This window comes from Maylandia zebra, linkage group LG17 (assembly GCF_041146795.1).
Source record: "Maylandia zebra isolate NMK-2024a linkage group LG17, Mzebra_GT3a, whole genome shotgun sequence".
NCBI lineage: Eukaryota > Metazoa > Chordata > Actinopteri > Cichliformes > Cichlidae > Maylandia > Maylandia zebra.
The window spans coordinates 17,401,389-17,427,734 of record NC_135183.1 but is presented as its reverse complement, the minus strand read 5'-3'; the positions used below and the strand labels follow the sequence as shown (position 1 = coordinate 17,427,734).

The 26,346-nt window shown below is 41.9% G+C and overlaps 1 protein-coding gene across 1 annotated transcript; it reads left to right on the top strand.

Moving 5' to 3' along the window:
* The first annotated feature begins 3,154 nt into the window (after nt 1-3,154).
* LOC105941226 (shaker-related potassium channel tsha2) lies at nt 3,155-6,939 on the top strand. Its single transcript, XM_014408712.3, has one exon. It carries the CDS (start codon nt 3,808-3,810, stop codon nt 5,248-5,250), a length of 1,443 nt encoding a protein of 480 aa, XP_014264198.1. The 5' UTR covers nt 3,155-3,807; the 3' UTR covers nt 5,251-6,939.
* The last annotated feature ends 19,407 nt before the right edge of the window (nt 6,940-26,346 follow it).

Here is a 26,346-nt window from a genome sequence, read left to right as displayed (position 1 = left end):
ACTGGAAACGTCTTCAGAGTAAAAGTCATGTCTTACTGTTGTAACCAATTTGGTTAAAAAGGTGCAACTTTTACTTTGAAGTTAAAGAGTTTCTATTTTTGGTTTGCATCGCACTTTTCGGGGCCTAACCCATTTTGTTCAGATGCTTTAATCACAAGAGTTACTGACTACTCTCTAGATCTGCATAACTGCAGCAATAACAGCAAGTGATTTCACAGTCACTGCAAGCAAATGCCAGCAACCAGTTGCCAACTAGGTGGGAATACACAGCTTTCCCTAGACGCCAGTGGTTGCCAGGGAGTCACCAGCCAGCCTCTAGACCCACATGACTGAGCCAATAACTAATATAGATAGTCAGGTTCAAGCTCTGACCTCTGAGCTGTGGTTTTCTCGCTAACCTTCATCGCGTCTATGTTTCGACAGAAAAGTAGAGTTTTGATGTCAGTTGTTTGAGCCGATATGATTCCCTTTAACTTCAATGACTTCACAAAATGACAAAAATTACGTAAGAATTATTAATTAACTTTTATGATTAGGTTGACAAAAATTTAACTAATTTCTCTATGTGGGTTAATAGTAAGAGGACAATGAATCTCTGACACTGTTCAGTTCTCACACTTCCTCTCCACAAGTAATTAAAATAAAAGTCAAATAAAATGTTTCTTGGATAAGATTAATGACTAAATGGCATATTTGGAGCGTATAGTTTAAGAGCATCCAGACACCAGGGGGCGCTAAACAGAACTATCGTGATTTTTAGTTATTTTATATCCCAAAACATTTTCTTCATCCAGAATATAAATAAAACTTTGCAGAAGATGAGATTGTCTTGATCTGAAGCTCCTCAGGACAACTTGACCACCTGAGTTGAACTCTAAGGGTTGGAAATTTGTCAAATTAATGTGATATTATGTCATGACTGTAACCGTGACATGTGACTGTGTGGGATGACCTCATCACAGACATTCAGGAGTGTTTTGGAGTGTTTTGGAGCTGGTGGCCTGACAGATGTTCTGCAGTAACCTGATGAGCTGCCAGAGAATCCAGCGGAGAAGCACAGTGAGTTTAAAACATCCTCACAGTAACATGTGGAGAGAAGAAATCCAGGACTTATGCGTATGAGCGTGTGTGAGTGTATCACACCAATGAGCTCACAGGATACAGGAAATGAGGTAGTGTCAGACTGAAGAGGTCGTCTGCAGGCAGCTGAAGTCGGGACTTCAGTATGAGTCAGAATATCAGGGCCTGAATAATGAGGTGAGCATGTGGGGAAGCACGGAGAAGAATTTAATGTTGGAAACACTGCTTCATAAAACAAAAAGGCCTTGTGAGTCCAGCAAGCTGCACTTTGTAATGCAGAGGATCCTTGTGCAGCTTCCACAGGGTGAGAAACCAAACAGAAATATTTACACTAGCCTCTAATAAATCGCTAATAATGCACTACTAAAATGCTAAAAAAGCAGTTAGTGTAAATATTTATGTTGGTTTACCTGCTCCAACACTGTACTTGCTATTACAGTGTTCTCCTTTTTGCTTCAGAGCTGCTTTAATGCTTCATGGCTCAGATTCATCAGGGTGCTGCAAATATTCCTCAGAGACTTTGGTCCATGTTAACATGATACCATCGTACAGTTGATCCAGACTTGTCAGCTACATAGCAACGATGAAAACCTCCCATTCCACCATGCACCAGTGATGCTCTAAGGATCGGATCCATGCATTCGTGCTGTTCACACCAAACTCTGACTTGACCATCGAGACTTGTCAGAGCAGTAAGCATTTTGCCATCTTACAGTGTCGCTTTTTGTTAGTCTGTGAGAATTATAGCCTCAGTTTCCTGTTCTTACTCACTGGTGTGATCTTCTGCTGGTGGCCTTATTGGCCTGGGAAAATCCCAGCAGATCAGCAATTTCTGAAACCAAGTCACTTAAATCACCTCTCTTCATCGTTCTTGTGCTCAGTTTGAACTTCAGCAGGTGGTCGTCACTCTTTCTCCACAGAACTAGGCAGAAATGATGTAAGCAGGAGGCTCATTAACTTAAAAACCTCAATATAATCTTCTTTATAACCAGAGAAGTCCCCCACATTAGAGAATGTGAGTTTAAAAGACTGTTTTTTGTCAATTTTGGAAAAATAAAGAATTTTACTATTAGCAAACGAGCATTTTTAAACCCATTAAACAAGTCTGAGCTGACCTGAGCCGGGCGTCAGAGGCATTTAGTCCTTTTGGTCAGTAGCGATTGTTTTTCTGCTCGTGGGCTATTTAATGCCCAAGAGGATGCTCCACACTGTGACCTTTTCACAGTTTAACAATTAAAATTAAACAAGAAAAGCATAAAATGTGTTGATATCACATAAGTGAGCCTGAAGGGCCAGGCTATTTATACTTTATCACATGACGTCAAATTGTCAGTTTCAAGATTCCCTGGAAGCACAGTTTTCCTTCATTAACCCCAAGCAGCTGGATCTGAATTTCATCTCTACATCATTCTCGGTATGAACATGTTTAGCACTTTAGGAAATGTCCTCAAAGAAAATGTAATCAGGAGTATTTTTTCCTATTGGGGGGGGGGGGGGGGGGGGGGGGGGGGGTGTTCTGAGTGTTTCCTCTCTGCATGAGTCTGACCCTTTACATGTGACTTCACTTTGGAAAAACAGTTTTCACATTTTGGCAGCATAAGAAAAGGGAGCAGACTTCTGGGTGAGGGGACATGTAGTGTTTCTCCTGCTGTCAGAATTAGTCCAGGTTTCATCCCAGCTGCTGTTTGTATTTCTGAAGGACTCACGTGCTGTGTCTTCATCTCTGCTGCAAATCTGCTCTTTCCTTTTCATGTCAGCTCTTTTTTCATGTTCCCCTGCAGCTCCCTCAGGCTATTCCATGGGAAAAGAAACTTTTCCTGAGGCCCTGGGAGAAATCCAACTATTTTAGGAAAACACGTCACTGCTTTGAGCTGCAGCCCAGAAACTCTCCCTGATCCCCCCCCCCACACACACACAAACATGCACCCCTCCTCTGGACTTGTTGCACACGCAGTGTTTACCTTCCATGCTGTCACTGCTCTCTCATTATAATAATAATTATTGTTGTTGTTGTTGTTGTTGTTGTTATTGTTTCCTGTTTATTGTTGTTTCATGCACACACAGCACAGACTCGCAGGTCGTGCACAACTTGTGGATGGGGGAGCTGCTGTGGAAACGTCAGCGCGGGTTTGTGTGGAGCGGCTGCAGCGTGACATTGCAGAGCCTGTCTGTGTCTGCCCGTTCACGCCACCTGACAGAAGTGAGAGGGCGGGAGGAGGACGCATCACGGATCCACAGGTATTCGTTCGACTGCAAATTCTGAATGAAAAAGCGGATTTTTTGCCTGAAATTTGAGCGTTTTGCATGAAAAGTCTCGCGCTCTTTGTCTCCACACGTCTTCGCTGTGACTGCATGCGTGCTGTTTCAAACGTGACATCACGTCAAGGAATACACGGCAGCCCCTGTGATAACCTTGAGCCCGCGCAGGACACAACAGGTTCGTTACGCACGCAAACTCTCTCAGAATCCCGCATTTCTGCGGTGTTCCCGGAGCTCTGTGCCCCTCTCGCGTTCAGCATGTGCGCGTGTTTGTTTCCCCCTCCGTGACTGAGCGTGCACACACACACGTCAGCTCGGGGAGGGCAAAGTCTGCTTAAAATGCTGCGAGTGTGACGGCTGAATCCAGAGCACAGCGCCGCGCGGACGGACAGGTGAGCGCGGGGGGCGCAGAAGGACACGCGGCGGCTCGGCGGAGGATCAGAAAGCCCCGAGGAGCGCGCGGGGATCATGACGGTGGTGCCCGCGGAGAACCTGGACGAGACCGTAGCGCTGGCCGCGCTGTCGGCACAGGACGCGTGCGAGCCGGAGCGCGCGGACAGCCAGGACTGCTGCGAACGCGTGGTCATCAACATCTCCGGGCTGCGCTTCGAGACGCAGCTGAAGACGCTCGCGCAGTTTCCCGCCACGCTGCTGGGAGACCCGCGGAAGAGGATGCGCTTCTTCGACCCGCTGAGGAACGAGTACTTCTTCGACCGGAACCGGCCCAGCTTCGACGCCATCCTCTACTACTACCAGTCCGGGGGCCGGCTCCGGAGACCCGTCAACGTGCCGGTGGACATCTTCATGGAGGAGATCAAGTTCTACGAGCTTGGAGAGGAGGTGATCGAGAATTTTAAGGATGACGAGGGCTTCATTAAGGAGGAGGAGCGCCCGCTGCCCGAGAACGAGTTTCAGCGGCAGGTCTGGCTCCTGTTCGAGTACCCAGAGAGCTCCGGACCCGCCAGGGGCATCGCCATCGTCTCGGTCCTGGTCATTCTCATCTCCATCGTGATCTTCTGCATGGAGACGTTACCGGAGTTCCGCGAGGAGGCCAGGACGTTTGACGAGCACCTGGCAGCGAACGGAACAGTGCGCGCAAAGAAACCGAACCCTTTCACGGACCCGTTCTTCATCGTAGAGACGCTTTGCATCATCTGGTTTTCATTTGAGCTGCTGGTTAGATTCCTCGCGTGCCCCAGCAAGGCCGCCTTCTTCAAGAACATCATGAACACCATCGACATCGTGGCCATCATGCCCTACTTCATCACGCTGGGACTGGAGCTCGCGGAGCACCAAGGGAACGGCCAGCAGGCCATGTCTCTGGCCATCCTCAGGGTCATCCGCCTGGTACGGGTTTTCCGCATCTTCAAACTGTCCAGACACTCCAAAGGACTGCAGATTCTCGGGAAGACGCTGCAGGCCAGCATGCGCGAGCTCGGACTGCTTATCTTCTTCCTCTTCATCGGAGTCATCCTCTTCTCCAGCGCTGTGTACTTCGCGGAGACCGACGACCCGCACTCGGGCTTCAGCAGCATCCCGGACGCGTTCTGGTGGGCTGTGGTCTCCATGACGACAGTGGGCTACGGGGACATGTGCCCGGTCACCATTGGGGGGAAGATCGTGGGCTCTTTGTGCGCTATCGCCGGCGTGCTGACCATCGCGCTGCCGGTCCCCGTCATCGTGTCCAACTTCAACTACTTCTACCACCGGGAGACGGAGCATGAGGAGCAGTTCCAGTACACGCACGTGACCTGCGGACAGCAACAGCCGGCTTTCGGAGAATTCAGGAAGAGCGACAGCAGGTCGAGCCTGTCCAAGTCCGAGTTTCTGGGCAGCGAGGACGCGGACTCCATTAAATACACCAACTGCAGCCCGCACAAAGCCCACAGCGGCAAACTCACCGACGTCTGAGCCGCAGCATCACGCGCTCTGCTGTGACTGCACACCGGAGAGCTCCTTTTTTCTGCCATCCAAGACTCACGGAGAGGACCCACGTTTACCCCCGAAACCGTCTTCCATCACGCGCGCCACGAGCGGACAAACATAAGCTTAGAAGTGATGAAAGAGCCAGTGGCAGCACTTTATCCAGACATTTGATTATTAACGTTTATGTAGTGGAGCTGGTGACACACACACACACACACACACACACACACACACACACACACACACACACACACACACACACACACACACACACACACACACACACACACACACACCTGTTAAAGCTCGGGGTGGATCAGATGATGCTTGTTGGAAAAAGCCGTTAATCTAAATGTAAAGTCTGTCCCTGACACCATGTTTGATCAGAATGTTCGTTATTACTAAAACAAACAAACAACAACAAACAGAAACAAACAATCAGGCTTCTGTGGGGAAAACTCCGAGCACGTGCTCCTTGTTATTGCCACGCAGACTGTGTGAGCGTTATGAAATCAACCTCAGTTTCTCCAATCCAACAGCACCGCTGTGTGGACGAGCTGAGGCCCTGCGTGTCTCTCTGTGGATGCAGTTTCTATAGCAACCTTCCAGACTTTTCTGTATTGTCTGCCACAGGAATGAAAACACGCGGGCTGAGACCGCATAGGCCACAAAACCACCATGTTGTGGAAAAGCCTCCATGTTGTCTGAATCCACCGCTGAACATTACCTGCACCCCACACAAAGTCATGGTTCACCTGCCATCAACACACACACACACACACACACACACACACACACACACACACACACACACACACACACACACACACACACACACACACACACACACAGTGATTCCGTTATGTTAGGCTTTAAAATGCTCACAAACTCCCCCAGCTTCACATGAAGACGTTAAACTCTGTATTTTAGTTTAAAAAAAATCTAAGAATCTGAGAAGAGCCTCAAATCCTCGCCTTTAGCAGCTTATTAGAATAATATTAGCAATATTTTTGATGTTTTAGAGCTCAACCAATACTGATAAATATATATAATATACATAAAACTATTTAAGAAACAGTGACAGTATATCTGCTAACAATATTTTTGTGCTTTGGACAGCAGAAGAAAAAACACTTTACATTTGAAGCAAACATGAAAATACAGAGTGCGATTATTGTGTGGAAGCACCGTGCGGCCAAAATTCTTTTAGTTTCAAATCTAATTTTACATTTCAGTTTTTCATAAGTTGCTTGTAACATAAAAAGCTTAAACTGTGAAACCATCAGAATTATTTTAAAACATGACAAATGAAATCCACACAGAAAGAAAACTAAAATTTAATCGAGTGAAATTCTCATAAATATAAAACTCAAAGTCAGAAAACAAACAAAAATTTAAAAGTCAAATATTCGAGTTGAAGTTTTACTCACTTTTGTCACTTGATCAACTGTTATTACATATTGGCTGCATATGGCAGCGCGAAAAGGACAAAATTAATGTCAAATTTCACATCACAACTCATTGTTCAGATGATAAGGTTGAAATATCTGGCAAACTCTCTGATTTTATGTGATTTCTGTTCCCCACTCTAAATATAAATTAAAAAATATTTTCAAAAGGAAAAATTTTTAAGCACTTTCAAATTAATATCGAAGACTTGTTGATTAAAAAACATATACATACATATATATAAACATAAGCAACTTAATATATATTAACATATATATTAAGTTGCTTAATTTCAACACATAAAATTAAAGCCAAATGAAAACAAAAAATTAACTTGCATGAATGTAAAACAGCGATTAATACATTTTTATTACATTTTAGCACTTTAATGGAAATAATGTGACCCCAGAAAAAACTGAAGCACAAAGAGTCACAATTTCATGGCTATTTCTTAAAATTTATTAAAAAATTATCAAAACTTGTGTTTCCAGTAAGGAAACTAAAATTAAAGGGGAATTTAAACCACATACACTGAGAAGCTTTTCAAAATAAAGTATTTAGATGCAGCAAGATTGTAACGCCAGCTTCACATATGCAATTTAAATTATTTTGGCACCTTTTTTCTTCCATACCCTGTGATAACGGTATTAGGCTGATAGCCAATATGCTTACTGAGCAGACATGTGTCACAGGTAATTATTAAAGTCCGTGTTGGAGCCTGTGGGGTCCCAGTCGGAGATCAAGGACTCTCTGGATGTAAAAACAGCTCACCTGTACTCACCTGGACTCCAGGATGGACCATAAAATGGACCTGGAAACAAAAAAAGGAGTTTTTAAATGACCTGATGGAATAAAACAGAAAAGAAAAAAAAATATCCCAGGAGATGTTTTCACTGTGAACGTCTAATGGATTATTATCTGAGTGAAGGATGGATTCATGGACGGATGGACGATCAGACTCCAAACAAAGGTGAGAAGAAGTTCTCTCTCTCTCTCTCTCTCACACACACACACACACACACACACACACACACCTGTCTGGTATTGGCTAGGCTGCTTTGAGGTATTCCTTGGAATCAGAAACAGGGTGCATTGTCTTATTTTGGCCACCCAGTGGCAGGAGAGCAAACCAAACAGAACCACCATATGTGGCTGTAAATGCTCCCTGTGCAGCTGCTCCTCTCTGACTGGGTCTTGTGTTTGCTGCTTTATAAGGCCACAGAATCTCCTCGGAGCTGCAGAGGTGATGATGACTCTGTATGGGTTTATTTCTTTAAGCAGAACTGACACTGCAAGTAAAATTTGCTGCTAAAACAGGGAGAGATGCCAGCTACTCATAATTAATACAGTTTTCCCAGCAATTATTCTGTAAAGACAAACAGAAGGAAATCTGCACAAAGACTGCAAAAAGTCTGAAGTAAAGAAAAACTATCATTCACAGGCAACGGCACCGTGAAGTATACAGAGATAAAACACAGTGTGCTTCGGCTGTTGGTCAGGCTGCTCTTTAGGTTCAGTTTACACATTACACTGACTGCCTGCAGTCTTGTTACCTCCTCGTGGCTTTGAGTCAGAGCTCAAGAAGGAAACTGATCTTTGATTTAAAAATCATGACAAACAGATTCCAAACAGCCAGAAAATCATTTAATCTGACTTCAAAATGACTGCAGTCAGAGACAAAACGAGCATGAAAATGCAAAACACCAATAAAGACACACAAAAAACTCCAGAGTGACAACAACAGCCGCAAGGAGATAAAGAAATGACTCGAGTTTGATGACAAAGAAACACAAAATGATTTCAAGGAGATGTAAGGTAAAAACTGAGGACCAAGGGAAAAAACTACAAAACAATCATACGATACTTAAAACCTGCTCAGAATAAGTAAAAAAAAAAAAACACATGTAGAATCACCACAAAAACAAAGAAGATTTTAGTTTACTTATTTTTTGTGTGTTAAAACAGAACACTGCATCACAGATCAGTGACAAACAGCACCACCATTATCCCTAAATACACTGAGAATTATTTAATGTGTACATCATGTAAATACAGGCAGTACAGGTAAGCTTAGTTTTACAAAAAAGAGTTTTTCTTTAAGTGTTCAATGTTGTCATCCTTATTTCAGTTATTCTGTGTTTGGATCTTGATTGCTGTGTATGTGTGTGTGCATGCATGTGCTGTCTCAGTAGTTACCAGGCCACCATGACTGAGACTAGGGATGGGTACCGGTGTCCGGTGCCATGATGGCACCGGTTCTGACATAAACGGTAGTAACCAGACCGAAAAGCAGCGCACATTTCGGTGCTTTATTTCGGTGCTTTTTTTTTTCCTGAGCTGTGATACACTTTAGATTCTAGCCAATAATTTTACGTTTCCGAGGATAGTAGGCGGGGCCAGGTACGTACGTTCTTTTAGAGCAGAGCTACAGATTAAAAATGTCCAAGGCGAAGTGGTCAAAGTCTGGTTGTACTTCACAGCAAAATATGCAAACTCAGCAGCCTGCAACAAGTGCTTTAAGCTGATACTGTGATACTGTCAAAGGAGGTAACACCTCAAATCCGATGAAACACCTGGCGACGCATAGCGTTTTTTTTTAAAAGCCCAGAAATGTGCGTATTTGATAGCTTGCTGTGAGACCTCACACCGAGCACATCTACTGCGGGTGGGTTGCCTGTTATCTGACCCGGAGTTAGCATCATCCCCCAAAAACCCCGAAGAGGAGAGTCCTGGCCCCTAGCCCTGCCAGTGTAGCAGAAATGATGACGGATGATGATGCAGCAGCAGCCGCTCTTCTCTGCGTGAGTAGCTTAATGTTCGTGTGTAATTTACGTTGAGTAGGCTAACCACGTTATTACAATAATGCATGTAAGGTGAACTAGCAAACATCATCATAGCTACATGCGGCTGTCTTCTTGTTTGATGGCAGATACTCCTTTCACCCTGGCCAAAAAGGCTAAAATGACCAAAGAAAAAGTGGAAAACAGTTAAACATGAGAGGTTTTGGATAAAGTTTGTGTTTTTTCCATTGATTAAGCACTGCTTCCAGCCAAGAGTGATACCATATATGCCCTATAGCTGCAGAAAAGGCTAACATTGTTATCTTTTTACAAAAAACCAGCTGAACATGAGAGGTTTTTGGACCAATTTTGTGCTCTCCATTCTTTAAGCACCGGTTTGAGCACCGTTTGAGCACCGGCACCGTTTCAAAAGTACCGATTTGGCACCGGTATCGGATAAAACCTAAACGATACCCATCCCTAACTGAGACTGTTGTTCCAACTGGATAACAGCAGGGTTCCTGGGACAGTGTGAGTAATGGGGCACAAACAGTTGCATCTCTGCAGTTAAATGCATAATGTAAATGTTGAGTTTAATTTCTGAGAAGAATCTACAATTTAGGTTAGGTTTAGGTTTTATGAAGTGCTTTTAACTTAAAATTTGACCTTTTTCAACACTGATCTACTCTTAGGTTCATCCTTCTTCGGAGCTGTACACTGTAAAGCTGGTGTTACTCACCATCAAGTTAACATTACTATTTTTAGGAAAATAATTAGCATAATTCAAATTCAAGTAGAGCCAGCTTATCATGTTTTACAGTGACATGGGCTGATGGTTTTGTCATAATTAGTTAGTTATGGTGGATGAAATGCACAGAATGGGCGTTTTGTTGGGTGATGATGTAATGAATGTCACAGATATCTGAGCAGAGCATGTAGTGTAAAAACAAACTCCAGTGTATTCCAAGTCAGCAGATTTTTAGCTCGTCCAGTTGAAGGAGTGATGGGCTCCCAGGGATCACTCCTCTGGTCAGAATTTAATCAAACATACACACGAGGATCGGATAAACTATAATCAAGGTCAATGTCAAGGTCAAATCAGTCTTACTATTTATTTTAATTCTCGTTTGTTTGTGCAAAACAACCAATCAATGACAAGAAAACCTTAAATGAAAATGTGCTTCACAGAAACCTGTGATGGATCTTGAGCCCAATGAGCTCCTTGGTCCTGATGTTTTGCTTGGAATAAAATATGTTTTAAGGTCTTTTTAGAGACTTTATGACAGCAACCAGAAAATGCACTACACCCATGAAGAGGCTGATCTTAAGTTCAGTTTGCTTTAACCTTTGAACTTCAAACAGGGGATGCGTGAACCATCAAGGTTGGTGTTTAGATTCAGTTCATGTCCAACTCTTTATTACTAACTAACACTTCATAGACTCTTCTGCCTTTTTGCAACTCCCAAACAGATTTTAACAGGAAAGAGAGAGCATATTTCTCCTATACTGGCTTCTCTTCATTGGCTCCCTGTTAAATCCATCACTGAGTTTTTCTATATAAAGTCCTAAATCATCAGGCCACTCTTATCTAAACCTCCTGAGACTCTGGAGCTTCACATTGAGGCTTTCCTGCACCTTCATTCAGCTCAGCTGTGTGTTTTACATCTTCATATGAGAACATAATTAAAAAAGAAAGTATGTAACAACTTCCTGTTTAAGGATAAAGATGAGTTTTCATACTCGTCAGATCCAACTAATCCCAAATATCCAGGAGAAAATAAGAATGCCAACGTTTTTACAGCAGAAAAGTTTCAAACTACAAAATGAGGAGAGATGCAATTTATCCTGCTGCTGTCCATCTGTGTCTGTTTTGATCAATCCTGGACTTCACTTCATGGTTTGAGGTCATAAACAGGCTGCAAAGCCAACATCACGCAGCACCTCTGTCGGCCTGCAGGTGGCAGCAACTGCTGCTCCCTGCAGTTGTTTGGACACCGCTGGACCTTCAGTGCATCCAAAACAGACTCACTTTAATCAGACCTCATTCACATTTAATAAATCTGTAATTTAATATACACAAAGGCATCGATGAGAGACCTGTGACGGCAGGAAACATTAAAACCAGTTTATATCAGCACTTTATTACATTTAAGGAGGTCCTGCTTAATGCAGATTTTCCTTGTATTTCATCATTGTAACTTGCCAGTGTCCTCTCAGATTACTGATGAGAGGTTAGTTTTATTAGCTGCCCTCTGGATCATCAGTCCTGGACTTTTTTCCATGGCTGTTCAGATCATTTCCATGTAAGTCAGGATGCTGAAATGTAGTCTCACAGAGACAAACAGCTGGTCCGATCAGTTGTTTTCAGAACCTATAAGTCGACTGAGTCCTTATGAAATGTTTTCTCAGTTTTATTTGCAGACTGGACATACTCGAGCGCTGCCTACAGTTTCTAAGACCTAACGAGCTCACAGACAGAGTACGGGGATGCTGTGATTCAGGGATGTGTCCTGTAAATAAAAGCAGCTCACAACAGGCCTTTCTTATTTAAAGCCGACCTGTTTGCAGCGTGTTGTGTGACCGGTTCACTGTTACGTAACGCAGCGTGTCACACGGAGAGCCGGAGAAATGACAGCTATAACAAGCATCGCGCTAACTAACTGCTTCTCCCTGGGGAGCGTTTTTGGTTAGATTCCCTTCTTGTGACCTCACCCCTTCCTCCTCCTCCTCCCTCTACATGTCCTCTCTGAACATATGCATGCAGCCGGTGCAGGCGGAGGTAAACAGGTTTCCCCTTGGATGACACGGACGGGGCAGAGTTACACTCTGACAGCTATTGTTAGCGTCTTTGTCAGCGCTGAGGGAATCTGTCCCGAAGCCTCGAGTGGCCTACAGCGAGCTACAACACCACCACCACCACCCAGCCCACTCCTTTTTCCACTTCACGACAGACAAACAGGCAAAAGCAGCAACACTGAGGTAAAGATGGAGGGAGGACAGCAGGAGTGAGAGGACGAGACAGAGGAGATTCGTGCTGACAGCCAAACCAGAAAAACAAAAAAACCCAGTAACGGAGATTAGCATGATTGGAAGAGGTATACAGCAGATGTTTCGGGCCTTGAATCCAGTTCATGTACAGAGCACTGCTAAAGACGTTTTCTCAGAAAAAGAGCAAAAAAAAAAAGCCAAAAGAATTCAAATTAAAGTCACTTGTTATAGTTTTTTTTATCATTGATTTTAAAAACATTGTTTCTATCATCAAAGGTTAGATTTAGATGAAGTGTTCATGTTGTCCTGTCTGCTTCCCCTCACCCCAGACAGTTTCGGCAGATTTCTATTTCAATTCAATTCAGTTTTATTTATCCAACACCAAATCATAACAACAACAACAACAGTTATATTGTATTGTAAGGTAGCACCTACAATAAAGATGGCCACCCCTCCGTGAGCCTGGTTCTGCTAGAAGTTTCTTCTTGTTAAAGGGAGTTTTTCCTTCCCACTGTCACCAAGCTTGTTCATAGGAGATCATCTGCTTGTTTCTCTGTAATGTTGTTGGCTTTTTAGCTTACAATATAAATGTATTCCTATTGAAATATGTCAGTTTGCATCAAGCTCACTGTCAGGTAAAAATACAGTGAACATGAACTAAGATATTTTTCACGATTATCGAATTTATTATTTGAGACCTAAGTCAGTGTGAACATGATGAGTTAAAAGTGTAACTAATGAAATCACAGCACACAGAGCACAGCCGTCCGCAACCATGTAAGGAAAAAAAGCAACAACAGCAACAATAATAATAATAGTAAAGCTGTAGCTTTACCACTGCTTTGGTTAAAAAACACGGAACTGAATCTGCTGAAAAACTATGACTCCTGCTGCTGGAAAAAAAGAAATAATATACCATGTTGTGGTCTAAACTGCTTTTTGGGCATGAATGCTGCGTTCAGAATAACCTGAGGGCTGCTGCCTGAAAAATGTGAATGACCGGAAGGCTTGAACATGTATTTTTCCACCAAGAAATAGTTAAATAAAAAAAAAACATGTGAAAGAGCTTGTTTGGCTGATAAAAGAGTAGAGTGATTGATGCTGTTTTACGCAACAGCTGTAAATCAATCAAATCGGTGAAACAGAAAAAAATAGAAGCAGTAAAGAGTCCTCGATCTCCGGAGACTGTTTACAAAAAGGTGTCTGTCGCCCAGTGATATTTGACACGTTCATTCAGGTGGAAGGTCGGTGTTATTTAAAGGCCTTACGTCACGCACGCTTGATGGATTACCGACACGAGGCCTTAAACTATCCAGAGCTCGGCAGCTGCTGAGCTCTGGGTGCCACGGTGACACAACACAACATCCACATAACCCCACACCGATCGGATTCAACGCTGTTTGTATTCCTGCTGTCATTCAGACATCAACCTCAGCTGCCTGCAGCGCCCCCTGTAGTCCGTTTACATTTGACACAAGAGGCTCCTGAAAACTTCACCCACCAAATAAAGACGACACAAACTCACTCACTCTGTTCTGCTAATGTCCACCATATTCCGCTCAGTACAAGTGTAGCAGGTTGCTTTTTATCTTATTGATCTGTCTATTCAAGTTCTATAGCCCAGTGATCACTACACTCAGTTGTTCATTTGCACAGTGGCTTCAAAATTGTTACATTCCCCTAAAAGGGTCCAGGCGATGAGGTGGGGGGGGAAGTAACAAAAAGTGTCCGGGTCAGGAAAAGGAGACAGAGGCAAAATGGTTAAAGTTTCTATTAAAACTAACTAAAAGAGACGGACAAGCCGCTATCACCATTTAAAGGAACAAACAAAACTCAAGTGCTGGTCAATAAAGTACAAAATAAGTCAAAAAGAGAGCAGCTCACTAGATACAAGTCCCAGACACACAGCTCACTAACTACAGACAGACAGACAGACAGTGAGTGAGTGAGTGAGTGAGTGAGTGAGTGAGTGAGTGAGTGAGTTCGGTCGTAATGCGAGCTGTAACCACTCGCATGGCACTCTGGCCCAGAGCTCACCTTTCCCTGGGCTTAAATGTCTTTAATTACTGACGAGAGTCAGCTGCACAAAAGGGAAAGGTGGCACCTCAGGCAGAAGAGGTAGTGGGACATGCCCACACAGGCACCTTCAGGAGGAGGCCCTGCTAGGGCCGTAGCAAAATGCATAAATAACTGCCCGCTGGCTTCAGCCTAGATGGCTGCAGTCGTGAGACCTGGGGATCTCTGAAGCTCCTGAGACTCTGATGTCTTTGATTTTTCTGATATTTCCTCAGAGTTTGTTTGTGATACTTTGAGCATGAAACACTTTAAGGAACCTCCCTCAAAAGGGCCTCAAACTCACTTTCAGCTCTGCTAAAAGCACCAGCTGACCTTTTGATATAGTAAACATATAACCTGAAGTACCACGAGAACACAGGCTTGATGACGATTAATGAAAATTGATCTTGTGTAATTTGTTTCTACTTTTAGTTGAAATCTGTCATCCATGTGGTTCTGTGATGTCTACCAGGGGAAGTACTGAGCAGTAAAAAGTGAAGTGAGCTGGAATTCAGACAGAGAACATGTGCCACAGGTCTTCAGACAGGGGTGGGACAGCTTTAAAAAGGGTACATCACCCCTTCTGGTTGGATAACGTACTATTTAAAGGCTGATGAGAATATATAAGACACATATGATCATCCTAACTGTTGTGAACAGACATGCTAGTACATGCTAAGTAATAAAAAGGCTCAGGTTTTGTTTGGGCATTTTTAATCAGTTGTGCTTCACTGTATGCTTTCCTCACACTATAAACTTTAATATGAGCAGGAGATTGGGCTCTGTGTGCGTGCGTGTGTCATCTAGGACAGGTTAGGATTATATTAGTGCCACATATGTTGCATTAGAAAGGTTCAGAGTTAATGCTGGGTGAAGTCTGAGTTAGATTTCACTGAGAAATGGGTCAGAGTCAGGTCAGAGTTGGGACAGGACTGCAGTGAGTTCAGACTCAGACCTGTTACAAACTCCTCAGCTGCAGGAATGAAAATAAAGCTTTCTGATCAGACTGAACTCGTAGCAGAGCTCTCATGGTGCAGATATCAAATGAGACTTATTTCAAACCCTTTACAAACTCAAACCCTTCCGGTGTTCCTGCTTCATGCAGCCAGCTGCTCCGAAATAACCATACAGTTGTGAATGAGGGCAGACAGGCCCCTCTTTCTCATGGATGCAGCCATGCATAATTATTCTCACCATTATGAAGATAAAGTTGTTGTAAATATGGTGGGTGCTCGTCAGTGATGGAGATGATGTGAGTTTGTGAACTTTATGAAAACTAACTAAAAATCAAAGAGTTGACACCAACAGGAAGTCAGACAGAGAGCGAGGGAGCTAACAGGCCGAGTGGCTTTAATCTGCCTCTCCAGACCAGGTGTGCCAATCAGCTGACTGCTTAGCACTGCAATGCTACATTCAAGGATACCTAGAAAAACAGAGCTTTTAGAGGCTGTGCATTACCATACTGCACACCAACTTCAAATCAAATCATTCACTGTCTGGATAACTCTGCCTATGCAGCGCAAGAGAGAAGGCAGTGTTTTACACGATAACACATCACATGCAGTGATGAGACATCAGGGTCACCCCTAATTATCTGATTTGAAGGCTGATGCCTTTGAAATCTTGCTAGTTTTCTTTCTGTGATATTGATTACGATTTGATTCCTCACCACTTCCTCTTCCTGGATAACAACCTATTTTTAGTGATGGCTTTGTGGAAAATGTGCAGCCATGCTTAAAGATGCCAGCTGATAATACCTTGCAGAATCTGCTGGGGTGAAGTGAAGCTCAACAAAACACAGGGAGCAGTTTCAGTGGATTCATTTATGAATTCCATGCAATCCACAGCTGGTTCAGCCACTGCTCTTCATGCTCCAGCTCACAGGCTGCTCGCTTGTCCTGGTTCCACTCATCACTTCCTGTCTGGACAAGCTTTTTCTTTTTTAAAAATTTCTCACCAGTGTCCCGGGATCAGTGTGGCCCAGGCTGCAGGTCTTTGTAATGTCCTGGGCCCCCTGGGTGTAAAATCTCAGTGGGCCACAGCCTATCACAATGCAGCGTGTTGCAGGTTTTTTATTTTTATTTGGTTATTTAAAGTTTTTCATAATCATAATGATATCATATCCTGGGGTGGAACAAATAAATCAGTCATACACACATAATGTACTGCAAAAAGCATCAGATCTAAAACTAACCTCTCATGCTTTTAGCCCTCAGTAAAACTGAACTAAACTTAATGAACTTACAAAACTGAACTTACAAAAAAAGATAACTAGATCCAATATTCAGTTCAAATCAGACTGATAAACAGATAAAGCAAAGTTTTGTCATGAACTGTGAAATGGTGACATACACAGCGGTGTCCTCTGTTAGCTCTCGTTATCTCTGGGTGAATCTTGTCTCCTGTCCTTTGAGTTTTATCCAGAGAAGAAGTCACAACCTACAGCATCAGTGTCTAACAGACAAGTTCACCTTCAGATCAAAGATCTATTGTCCTCCTTCAGCAGCAAACACAAACACCTGCATTACACTGTGTTATCCCAATAACCTGTGCTGCTCTTTGTGTTGGCAATCACTCACATGAATTTTCTGTGTTGTAGTTTGTAAAAACGTGCATTGTCAGCTGATGACCTGCAGAGCTTTCTACTCACATCAGCTTTGTAAATCAAACCCTTCAATGGTGTAAAAAACTGGCATTTTAGATGATTTTATATAAACATTTAATAAGTGCGGCTTTTGTCTGTCCGATTACTTTTTTCAAGTAACGAGTAAAGTAAGGGATTACTATTGCAAAAATGGTAATTAGATTACCGTTACTTTCCCGTAGGAACGCTGCGTTACTGCGTTACTAAAACTGTGATTTTTTGTGAGAATGTCTCATGACAGTAACGTAAGCAAGTGCGACGTTAGTGACAACAGCTGTGTGCAGATCAACAATGGATAATATATTGAGTGCGGGAGAGAGTATGAGCGTGCAGCGTTTAAAGCGTGAAAGTACTGACCTTACTTTGAGTTTGATTCCATAAAAAGTGACAAATACATTAGTGTCCGCTGTGCGTGGGAAAAAAACTTCTTTTTACAGCGAAAAAAACCCCCTAAACTTCCAAGCAAACACCGAGTGCACTACGACATAATGGGAAATTCACAGAGAAACTCGCGGATTCTTCCACTGACCGCCGCGGCACACCTGCACCAGAGTAAACATCCGCCTACCCTACTCCTGCTTTACAGGTGAAAATAGAGCAAAAGGACTGCTGAGTCTTTGACTTTATTTATTTTCTGCTGTGTTTTACTTGCATCTATTTGAAAGAGTGAGTGTAAACACACACACACAAAAAAAAATTATGTGCTGGAATGTGCAGAAAATAGGTTTAAATATTAAACAAATTTCTTCCAGTCAGAGAATGTTGCATATAATTAAATTTTTGCTTGATGCATAAAGTTAAAAGATTAAAACTAATAAAACAAGTTTTAAAAAGGGACTTTTCCATTTGATTACATTTTGTATAATGTATTATGTAGAAAAAGTAGAATTGGGCTGAAAGCTCTATCGCTTTATCACCTATTCAGGTTGTAAATTGTGTTTTTAAGAAGTAACTAAGTAACTAAGTAATTAACTACTTTTGAAAATAACAATCAGTAAAGTAACGGGATTACTTTTTTGGGGAAGTAATCAGTAATTAGTTACTGATTACTTTTTTCAAGTAACTTGACCAACACTGGTTAGAATAACTGACGAAGAAAACTAAGGGATCCAGGATTGAACCCTGTGGGATGCCACATGCTTGGTGAGGATAAGTATGATGAAAAGACTCTGAATTAGGGTCACTTGTTGTTAAGGGCAGTTCAAAAGTGCAACCAAATCAATTTTATGCCCACTCCAATCTGTGCTTTGTTCTGTGACCCTGAGTGTGGTGGATCTATCACTGCAGCATTTTAACGTCTGTGACGGAGAGCAGCAGAAACCAGCGTTGGTACCCTGGATGTGTTTTCTTCAAAAAGTGTATTCTGGGTTAACTTTGAAGACTCATATCAGTATGTGGGATAAGTGACTGATCACTTAAGTGATCATGTAAGGTGTTTGGTTTTGCATTTGATTTATTTTAGTGGCATTTTTACATTGTTAACTACTTTGTGCAGCATTGACTTTTTGGAAATGTGCTATATAAATAAACTTGACCTTGATCACAGATCTATATTTCTCTTACATTTAGAGACTAGTACCATCTGCTAAAAGTGAAAAAAAGCTGGACAAACAAAGGTGACTTAAACAGAGCTAAATCTGGAGGTATTCATGGCCTGAAATGCTGAAAGCATTCATAGTATGAAGGTCAATTTTGCACGGCTTTATCGATGTGATTTTACCCTTCAAAATATTTCCAGCAGCGTGCAGTAAATGTCAAGCAAAATACACGGTGTCAGATTTGTAATTTCTCTCCTCACAATAAAGAATCTTATCCAATTAAGAAACATTTATTCACTAACTTCACCTTGTCTTTCATGCTACTGTGAATCCTGCAGTTTCATTGTTGGAGTCTTTCTAAGAACATATGTTCATATATGTTATTTTTGTGAATTTAATTTAGCTGTTTCAGACAAGTGAGTCATTTCAGGGGCATGAATGTTTAATTTAAGTGGATGTTTGAGTAATTCGAGGGTACAAATGACCAGACTGAGAGGACGGAGGAGGAACTATTCATTTAAAGGGTAAATTTCTCAAAAGCTCCCACCACCAACTCATCAGAATCTTTTAAATGTGTGTGATATCTGTAAGACCACATCTGACAGAGCGGGGCTGAACGTGAGCTCCTTTAACTCAAAGAAGGGCAAGTTCAGGACAAAGTGTTTTTTTCTTCTTGTGCCATAATCATCCTATAATGACCAGGCCAGTGGAAGACTTCTGTCAGTCAGGTTTTGGTGTAAGTGTAACTCAGTGTTTGGAGTCACCAAAGAATAAACACGAAGTGATAGCTGCTTTCTGTCCTGTCCTTGGCTGCCTCAGCATGTGACTGTTTGTGGTGATGGAGGCAGGTCTGGAGTGAGAACATGAGTCTGATCACACTTCAGCTCTGAGCCTTAAATCTGTCAGCTTCAGGTGGAAATCAATGAAATTAACAAATTCAGGCAATGCAAAAACAAACAAAGAGACTGTTTTAATATTTGCTGGGAAAACATATTTGTGGTCAGTTGTCACGTCTAAAAATCTATTTCCATACAATCTTAATTTTGACCTCATGTTTCTGTGTTCTGCTGTAATAAGGTGATAATGTATTCATATCAAACGCCTTCTTTAAAGGTACTTGCTGTAGTTGCCCTCATGCAGACAAAAACTCTCACCACCAGAGGGCAGCACTTCACCTGTGGGTGTGATGAAGTGTTTTTGGATCTTAAATGTTTCTTTGGACTTACATTTCTTGGTGGAAAACCATTTTAAATAAAACTGTGTTATGTGAACGTCGCTGGAGAGATAATCTAATCCTGCTGGATTTACCTTCAGTGTTTTTCTCTGTTTTCAGGGGAAGAACGATGAGCCTCGTCCAGCTGACAGAGTCCGACAACTGCTGCCATCACCGCTCTTCTCCATCCTCTGATGAAAGTGAAATAAAACAAATTGTGGATGAGACGCCCTCCCATCACAGGAGGACGACCTGATTTTTTTTTTTCAAAGAGCAAAGCTAAAGACTCTGAGGTACGAGGCAAATGTTACTTGAATCCTGCTTCATATATTTGCTTCTTGTCCTCTGGCTGATGGAGGCCTCCATATAATCACGAGTAGATGCTCTGTGGGGAGATGCTCCTCCTGCTGTAGAGAAAAAGACCATTTACGTCCTTTCTGTGCGTTGCATATCATATTCAAACCAAAACATATTATTGCATGCTTGGAAAGTAGAGCATGTGAAGAGAAGAGAACGCGTCCGACTGAACCCAGCACTCTGACAAACGGGAACAACAACATCAGCCGCTCATTGATATTCTGAAATGATTCTGTTCTAATGATGAACTTAGTTGCTAAATCTCTATTTTTTAAAGTATCATACTGTATATGTTTTATATGGAGAGGATTTGGTTCACTTGGTGAATTATTTTGTAGATTTTTAACATTTTTGCTAATGTGTTTGGATTTTCTTTAGTTCGTTTTTTTTGCCTTGGTACAAACAAAGCAGCTCTAGCTCCAGGGGGCAGCTCCGGTGAAGACGTCTGCTCCCTTTGAGAGGAATGTTTGTGCAGGAAACGAGGGTTCCAAAAAGAGACAGCTTAATGCATTTATCACTGAATGTTTCTGTGTGTGGGTTCCTGATCAGAATGCTGTATATCTGTTATGCCGAGAACATCTACCTCAGTGTCTGCTCATTACCAACAGAAGCTTTAACACCCGTGTCCCTGCATCAGCTCTCATTAGGCATCTAATTACTTGGTGCAACTAAACCCAAACGCTCTCCAAACTGCCATTTAAAATCTTGGAGGGAAAAAAGCAACACATTAAATAGTGTGAAATATGGAATATCTGTATGAAGCCGATCCTGACCTTGGATTTAAATATCAGAATTATGCAGTCTGCGTAAAACAGCTTAGAGCCTTGTTTTTGCACATTTTGTTAATTTATTTGTGAAGTTGGATGTGCTCGTGAGCGTATGTGACTGCTTCTGGATGTATTTAAAGGGCAATAAATGAACTGCAGGGTGGAACCAGTCTGGAACCAGAAAGGAGTCCAGTCCAGCAGGTTTTATGGGTACAGACCTGAGGCTGCAGGGTTTAAACTGGACTCTAGTTTTCCTCAGAATCAGATGCGAACATCAGCGTCTCAGTTTTGGGTAAAAACAGCAGAGAAATGAATCTCAGTTTCCATCTGAAGCTGTTTTTAGTGGCTGTTGAGCTCATTTGCTTCAGGGTGCTGATGTCTTCTTTGCTTAATCAAAGGAATTCCAAAGAAGCTGCTCAGCTGAAGGAATGGGCCATGTTCAGATGTCACTGAGTGAGCTAAACTGTGACTTTCTTAACTGCCTATATGCGAATTTCTGCGTATTGTTGCATGACGATGATTTATTCTGCTCATTTCCAGGTCTTTGTTTTTTATCATATGACTCCCCTGCAGCAGCTTTGCATGATCCACAGTTCAGAATAATCCTTCTGTGTCTCACACTGGGCCCCACAGTTCATCCTGTCTGGAACAAGCTGATTTAGCCCCTGTCTCTTTAAGACTTCCTCCCTAATTGTTCACTTCTGATTGGCCAAACTGAGGGGCAGCACGTGTGCTCTTTAAAGTTTTTTTTTTTTTTTTTGCCCAAATCATTAAATTTATTCATGTTTATGGTGGTCCAGATGTCCATGTTCTGTCTTGTGTCTGTGACTAGGTTCTCTTTAAATCATTCTGTTTGGATGGTTTGCACCGCCGTCACTTTCTGGTCTTACAGCTGCTTCATGTGAAGCAAAAATCCTCCACCCAGTGCTCATCGCTGGAGAAGGAGCAGCTGCAAAGGCTGAAGTTTTTGAAGGGTGTGTCTACTCTGTGGGCTTGTCAGGTACAAGTTCTGACTCCACAGGTGTGTCACAGCTGATCATTTACAACTCAGCTTTTTGACTTTGGCTCATTTCTCTCTGTTTTCTGGCTCTGCGGAAGATGTGAGGTCATAATGTTTTCTGACATATTGGACTTTTGCTGGTCATGCAGCTGCGTCCACTCTGCAGTTTTGTCTCGTTGTAATTCTGCTTTGCTTAACATAAAAACAGCCGAGGGAGGTTTGTGTGTGACGGAGGCACTGATGAGCAGGGACTGGGCATTAGTTATGATGATTAATGTGTTCTGCATACTCTGCGTGCAATAATAACAGAGTGAATGCAGCCACGACTGAAGAGAAGTCAGTCTGGTCCAAGCGCCACATGTTTAACCATCATTGAGATTCACCACATCGTCCGTTGTGTTCATACTTCATCTTCAGGTTTCAGTTCAGGCTCGTCACCGAAGCTTTTGTCATGCAACAAGAAAAAAAAGCAATAGTGATTTCTCTGTTCTCGGAACTTCAGCGTGGAAGTGTTCTGATTTCTGTTTCTCTGCTTTTGTTTCTTTCCACGTATCGATGCCATTTCTTTTTTTGACAAACTTTAATTGTGATCTATTTTTGATAAAATAAATCTTTAATTCTGATCGATCTCCATGTGTTTCCCATGAATGCACATGCAGATGTGTCACTTTCTGTTGAGTGTGAGTGTGTTTGTGTGCCATCAACATCAGCAGAGGTGCTGGGGTTGGATTTAAGGTTTGTTCAGGTCATTGTTTGATTTACCTTCCTCATGCTGTGGCTCCTCATGGTCTCCTGAAGCAGCTGATGATGAAAGCATTAGTGAAAGGAAATAAAAATTCTAGAAGGAAACTGATTTGTAAAAACTGAAAACCTGATAGAGTCTTTTCTTGTTCTTATCTCCTACAGAAGTTCAGAGAAATGCCACTCAGTGTTCCTGTTGTAAAGCATGATAACTAAAATCTTAAGATCATTTTATGGACTTTATTTTTAATTAAACGCACCATCTCCTTCACATGAACCTGCAACACCAAATGCATTAAAACAAGCGCTAATTTAAATATTTTAGCAAACGTCGGATTTGTTGAATTGTCTTTCAGTCAGTTAAAAAGATTAAAGTTGATTTAAGTTTCATCCAACCTGCAGTATTTCTGTTAACGTAGCATAGACATATAAGGTAGACGTGGGTATTTGCTCATACATATTCAGCACTATAGCCCCAGTAAAGATGCCTCCTCCAGCTTTGTGTCAACTAAAATAACTCATGTTCAGATCTGTTCTGCTGAAGGTTGCAGGTCCACAGCAAAAACTATCATTAAATAATGATCCGCTGGACCTTTTTCATTGATGTCGAGTCAAATTGAAAGTTGCGCTGTTGCTGGAGGCGCACGTTTTTCCTGGACTTCCAGTTAGACATCTTAGTAAGAGAAATTCTGTGTTTTGTTTTACTGATAAGAGCAAATTGAAAGTATCAAGAACAGCTGGCACGGCAGTGTTGTGGTTAATTCAGCGACAAAGTCCAGCGTTCAGACCCACTGGCTGTGTGGAGAACTCTCTGGTTCCTCCAAAGACATGCATGGGTTAGATATATGGAGTAACCAGAACCATTTAACCAAATTACTTAATTTTGGATTAAAGAAGACTTACATGTTTGTTTGTTTTTATTTGATTGCAATAATCTGATCCATATTTGTTGATTTGTCTGAACCTGCATCATCTCGTCTGTCTGTGGTTCAGTTTTTGGTGTCCCACTCTGTCCAGTCTCACCCCGGAACATGACGCTTGCTGGGTATCTCACACTTCCTGCTGTCTCCACAGCAGAGGTCAGAGCTGCAGAGTTACGCCTCTGTCACATAACAGTCACATAAATGGGAAATTCAGCAGATTGAAGTTGGTCTTTAGAGTGAGAGTGCACTTCTTACCCCTAACATCCACCCCGGCTGGCTGGTTCAACCCATTCTTTATTCACTCAACATAAACAGCTTCCTCCGATCCAGCTGCACGGTTATACTGCATTCAGTTTAATCTTTAAAAATAATTAAGGCAAAACTTTGCTTTGAGTTAAGAAATCTTATCACCTTCTTCACTCTTCCCAACAATCGTTTTGTCAAATCAGCTCCAAACATGTCCTGCAAATCGTTCGAGGACTCCAGTAAAAGCTGTATCCTTTTAAAATAGTTCAGATCATTGCTGCCAGCCTGAGCAAGTCATGATTTACATGTAGGACCCTTTCTTATCCAGAGCCCTCCACCCTCATCATATCACCTCCTTTCACCTCATTAAAAGTATCCTGGAAGGAGACATCAGTGCTGGAAGGGCATGTGCCACTTCTGAAACCAAACCACAGCTTTTACCTTTATTTTTTAAACACAGCTGTTATAAATCATAAAGAATATGAACATGTGACCAGTGCAGAGCTGGTGGAAACATTAGATGTTGCTGTTAAGAGCACCACAAGCAGGAAAACCAGCATAAACATGCAGTTATTCATTACTGAGCAATAATGCATGAAAAGCACTACATCATCAGCGGGCTGTTCATATCTGTGCATAAAAATGTTCACAGTGCCTTAAATCGTTTTTGTTAAAAACCCTGTCAAATGCATCTGAGGTACCACAGAAGAAGAAAGTGTGTGTTTATTAGAGACGGTGGAGGATGTTGAAATAATGTAATGTACAGTAATGTATTGAATGTACAGTAAGCAGTCTTCCTGGTTTAAAGTGATGAAGAAGAGAGAATAATATTGTGCAGAAGCTCAGAGAGCTTCTGCTGTTCAGTGCTCTCATGTTTTAGCTGATTTTTATTATTTTTGCACATCTGTCTTAAAAACATGTTTTAGAGTACACAGTGTAATTTAGAGGAAATATAAAGTCTTAGTAAAGTATTCTTTGCATTAAAGGCAGGCTAATGTGAGCGTATTCTAACACCGTTACAGCCTCCCAGCTGCCTCTCCCTGAGCTTCTGCAGTGCTGCTTCTTGTTGTATGATACAGATGTTTTCCTGTTCCCGTGATAGTGATGCCGTTCACATGCGTGTTCAGTTTGCTGCATTACTCTGTCAACAATCCTGTGGTATTACAAAGTAATGCCTTCACTGGTATCGCTGTCTGTCTCAGCCTGTTTGTTAAGTTATGACCAAAGTTATTCCATCATCTTAAATGACTGTAGTTCCACTGTCGTTAGCATTAGAATAAAACAAATATTGAAACAAAACAAAATGAAATGCGAACACACACAAAAAGTAAATGTTAATGAAGTGAGGCTGAAAAAAGCCTGGTTTCATTCTTAGCTTTAGATTACAGAATCTCAGCACATTTGGTTACACAGCACACAGCAGCCACAGCCTTTAAGAATGACACACGGTTATTCCACCTCAGTTCATCAAACTTAACAAAAACCCTTAAAGAAATACTCTTTTTAAGAAGCTTTGCTTTTCTACCATCACTTTTGAACTTAGTGATGTAGAAGCTGGTGGAGCTCACCAATCCAAATATGTAATAACTAAAATATTCTGTGAATTAAATCCCATGAAGTTTAATAGAATGAAGTTTATGTTCATGTGTCCTGAAATTCAGGATGTTACTTTGAAATATTATTTATGAATTCTGTTATTAATTCCAATAAGAAGTATTTCACTGGAATCTGAGATGGTCAGATTTTGTATTTTTATTCTTTGTGTTTAAATAGGATAAGCTAATGTGGAATGACTGCGACACTTAATCCAACTCACACTCATTAAGTTCTGCTGTTTAAGGCTGTGACATGATTAGTTACATATCAGTAATAAAAATCAGACAGTGTCAGCAGTGTGGATTTAATGCTTTTATTTATTTTTTAATTTTTTTTTTCACAAGGCTGTGAGACTTAGAAAAAAGGAGATCCCAGCTGTGCAGCACCTGCAGTGTGTCCGTGTGCTCGGTCGTGTTTTCGCTCACTGAGCTGTGTGTTTGTGTCGAGCTGTTTTCCTGCTTCTGTCCTGCTGATACAACGGGAAAATAATACTCGTCTGCAAAACCTCAACTTGTGTCCTGAGTGTAAAAAAAATCTCAAATAACAGATTTTATTTTTGGTAACTTGGGTATTTGTGTGTGTGTGTGTCACTGTATGAAAGTCCAACAACAGAAAAAAAGAGATATGTAATATATGTCCGGCTTGAGATCGTACATACTGTATATGCACAACAGAGTCATTCTGAATACTAGTTGTGACTAAGTTTAATGTGGCCTTTTCTTTCTCTGTATGTATTGCAATGTTGTAAATGATTTGTATATTATAACATAATGTTTATTAAAGT

Bases quoted from the DNA above. Each gene is read 5' to 3' on its own strand.
- LOC105941226 (XM_014408712.3), top strand. From the start codon at position 3,808: ATGACGGTGGTGCCCGCGGAGAACCTGGACGAGACCGTAGCGCTGGCC.